The 3,166-nt window shown below is 34.6% G+C and overlaps 1 protein-coding gene across 2 annotated transcripts; it reads right to left on the bottom strand.

Moving 5' to 3' along the window:
- Nucleotides 1-786: 786 nt before the first annotated feature.
- Nucleotides 787-2,878, bottom strand: LOC144572503 (uncharacterized). Of its 2 annotated transcripts, none has more exons than XM_078322097.1 (4): nucleotides 2,636-2,878; nucleotides 2,167-2,544; nucleotides 1,259-1,547; nucleotides 787-1,042 (listed from the first exon to the last, which is right to left on the bottom strand). In XM_078322097.1, exons 2-4 carry the CDS (start codon nucleotides 2,386-2,388, stop codon nucleotides 1,023-1,025), a joined length of 531 nt encoding a protein of 176 aa, XP_078178223.1. In that variant the 5' UTR covers nucleotides 2,389-2,544; nucleotides 2,636-2,878; the 3' UTR covers nucleotides 787-1,022. The 2 variants fall into 2 exon arrangements, with proteins under 2 accessions (XP_078178223.1, XP_078178224.1); XM_078322098.1 differs by having other exon boundaries at nucleotides 2,167-2,536.
- Between the last annotated feature and the right edge of the window lie 288 nt (nucleotides 2,879-3,166).

Here is a 3,166-nt window from a genome sequence, read left to right as displayed (position 1 = left end):
GTTTTACTCTCACATCCTCTTCCCAGTCATGTAAGTTAACTGTGTTTCTTAATGAAACTGGGCGCTCGCCTTTTTATTCAAAAATGTTAACTTCTCTCATGCAACTAATTGAGGTTGTTATTTTTTATGGGAAGTAGCTAAATCATTAAGTTATGATGGCTATATATAAAAATTTCTCATATTTTATTTATTGTGAAAGTCATAAAGAGAAGGAAACTCAGTAGAGGTGGTTCTTATTGAATGATAATATCCCCTCAGGTACCGCATCTATGTGAGAGAATCCCATCCAAGCAATTTTTTTTTCGTGTCTGTCTTAGATGCATGGGGTCTTTGAGATTTGTGCCAGATTTAAATAAATGGTCTGCATCTCATTCTACCGGGTCAGGTACCTGACTGGATCTGAATTCGGTTCTTATTTACGTGTTATTTTTTAATAAGTTAATGGATCACCACCAGAAACTTCCACAGACTGACAGACATGACAACTATCTCTTGCTTGTCAAAATCAAATTAAGCTAAGTTGATCTGGTACAGTACAGGTCGGTACAATTAAATCAATATATATCTGGTACAGCAAAGTATGTATATATCATGATGGTTCCTGGGTCACTGCAATTGCATTCTTTCTTTACTGTTCCGGATTGGTCTTTTTCTTTCTGTAAAAATATTTTGTTTGTTTGTTTTTGTTTTGAGCAATCTTGCGTATGGGCATAAGTTGATGTTATGCTATCCGTTCATCCAAAAAATTATAGATAACCAGTAATTTGCCAGAATATAGAAGTACACCTTACCAAACAAATGCATTAATTCTATACTATTGTCAAACATAAAATGTTTAGGATATGATTACAGCAACCGAAAAAAAAGAAAAATGAATGCAGTGCATCAAGTTATCTTTTCCTTGATGAACTTTTGCAGTGTGAGTTATTCTGTAGCACTACATTATTTTGTTCTCTTTTCATAAATACCTTTGTATAGAGTCTTTAAACAATAGCAACCCGTAACTTCTCCCCGACTTATATTTAGAGTTCTAGCACCACAACTGCAAAAAATCACACCAAATTTTAAGGTGAAATATGAGATGAGACTGATACAAGAAAAGTAGTTGTTCAGAAATATCGAACAAATTAAGGTATATAGATGAAATATTCATATTTTCTATTATTGTATACTAGTTGCAAATGCAAAGTTTTACATTTCATGCTCAATTTTTGTGTAGTGCATAAGCTTTCAATAAATGATGATGTTAAGAACTTACAATCAGAGTCAGTAGTGATCCACTGCCCCATTCTCACACATTCAACACTCTGTGTACTAAGCTTGCTAGCCTGATCTGGTACTGAATTGTTCAAATCTGATGAGAGATTTGATAAATTTGAATGCATATTTGACAAGTTCTTGACCAAGAGCTGGTCGGCTCGGTTAGTATAAACAGAAGAGGTCGAAGCACAACTTCGTACATCCCACATGAAACTTATCTTGCTGGAATTTGAGCTTCTGTTGTCATCTAAATCTTTTGTTGCCTCACGGTTCTGAGGATTTAGTACCTAAGAAGAGAAATTCACCATCAAAAATACGATCAAATTCAATTAGTAGCAATTGCTTTTTTTTCTTATTGTATGTAAAGGGTAACATTTTTTTCTTTTTCTGAAGAACTAGCCAAAACTGGATTATTAATATATCAGTGCTCTCCTAACCATTTACCAAAGATTGATGTGGTTTCCTTTTTCGTCATCTTGTCTTCCTAGCAATTTCTGGTGTAGTAGCACTACAGTAAAATTCTTCATGCTTCTGATTAAACTTTTATTTTCTATCTAATCTACTACTACTACTGATACCTACTCTGACAATTTTTCTACTGCTTTAAAAAAAAAAAACTAAAGGTACATAAATTGCCCATATTCATTTGGGAAGCCTGATCAAAAAGTTAATCAATTGAAACTAATTAACTAAAAGAATATGTTTTATTTGCAAAGATAAAAAATGACTATTACCGATGGTAAGATCACATATATCGCTATTTCTGAGGGTATGGTTATTACCAATAGAAGTATTTGCAAGGGTACTGAGACTGTTAATCAATTTTATCCTAGCAGATAAAACAGATTCTTGTAACACATGTAAAGAAACAGAAGAAAAGCATGCCAGAATATATCTACTACCTACCTTCCAAGCTCTGACACCGACTCTTTGAGCCTTAGCCGCCACAGCCCGCCTAATTAACTCTTTCATGCGACTGACACCATATCTTTTCTCGCTTTTCCGACCTTCGATTTTCTGATCTCCTGCATCACTCGATTCTCCACTGTTGGATCTAGTTGACATTACATCACATAGTGGAAGCACTTTGCATCCCACAACACTTGTCTCTCCCTTATGACCCACCATTTTTTTTTTCTCTAACTTCTATTGTTATTTCAAAACAATTTACTGCACGCTCTCTTTGTATTTTGTAATGTGCTCTTATATTTCCCTTATGACCCACAACACTTGTTTCTCTTTATTGCCTGATCAACTCTACTTCCAGTGCTTCAGCCTTCAATCCTACAAAAACACAGCAAAAATAAATTAAAATTCTACAGTATTATACCTCATGAGAATCAATACAGCAGGAAAATTGGGCTATCATTATTACTTTATCTACAGTCAACGAGGCTCGATCTACTGGTCTGCTGGTTTGATAGGAAGAAGCAAAGAAGTACTATTTTGCAATGAGGTAAGAGTTACTTATTTGTAACAACATGTGCTAAGCTGTGCTTAATCATTTGTTATCCATGTGGAATCAACTTGTCTAATGACATGGCTTCATTCATATTTAGGAAAAGGAAAAGTTTCTCATGCGCCCTTCAAAAACAAAATATCTTATCCTCTAGAAGAGAGCTTGGGTTATATATATTAGTTGCAGCAATAATAAATCGGGTTTTGTTTGGGCGATATCAAGCTCTTTCAAGCTCAGGTCAGACACTTCAGCTCTAGGTTGCCTCGTGTTCGGATCACCTTGTATTTTTAAATCAAATCATATTTGGATCGGTATCTTGTTATATTCAATGATCAGTTTGGTTAAGATCAAAATTGTGTAAAGATTAGGTTGTTCAAGTCGGATTCTTTACATCGCCTGTTGTCTCAAGTTCGAACCATCTCGAGTACCATTGCATTTTGAGTATAT

Source organism: Carex rostrata, chromosome 20 (genome assembly GCF_964058835.1).
Source record: "Carex rostrata chromosome 20, lpCarRost1.2, whole genome shotgun sequence".
Taxonomy (NCBI): Eukaryota; Viridiplantae; Streptophyta; class Magnoliopsida; order Poales; family Cyperaceae; genus Carex; species Carex rostrata.
Note: the sequence above shows the minus strand (reverse complement) of the source record. Positions and strands in the feature narration are given on the sequence as shown.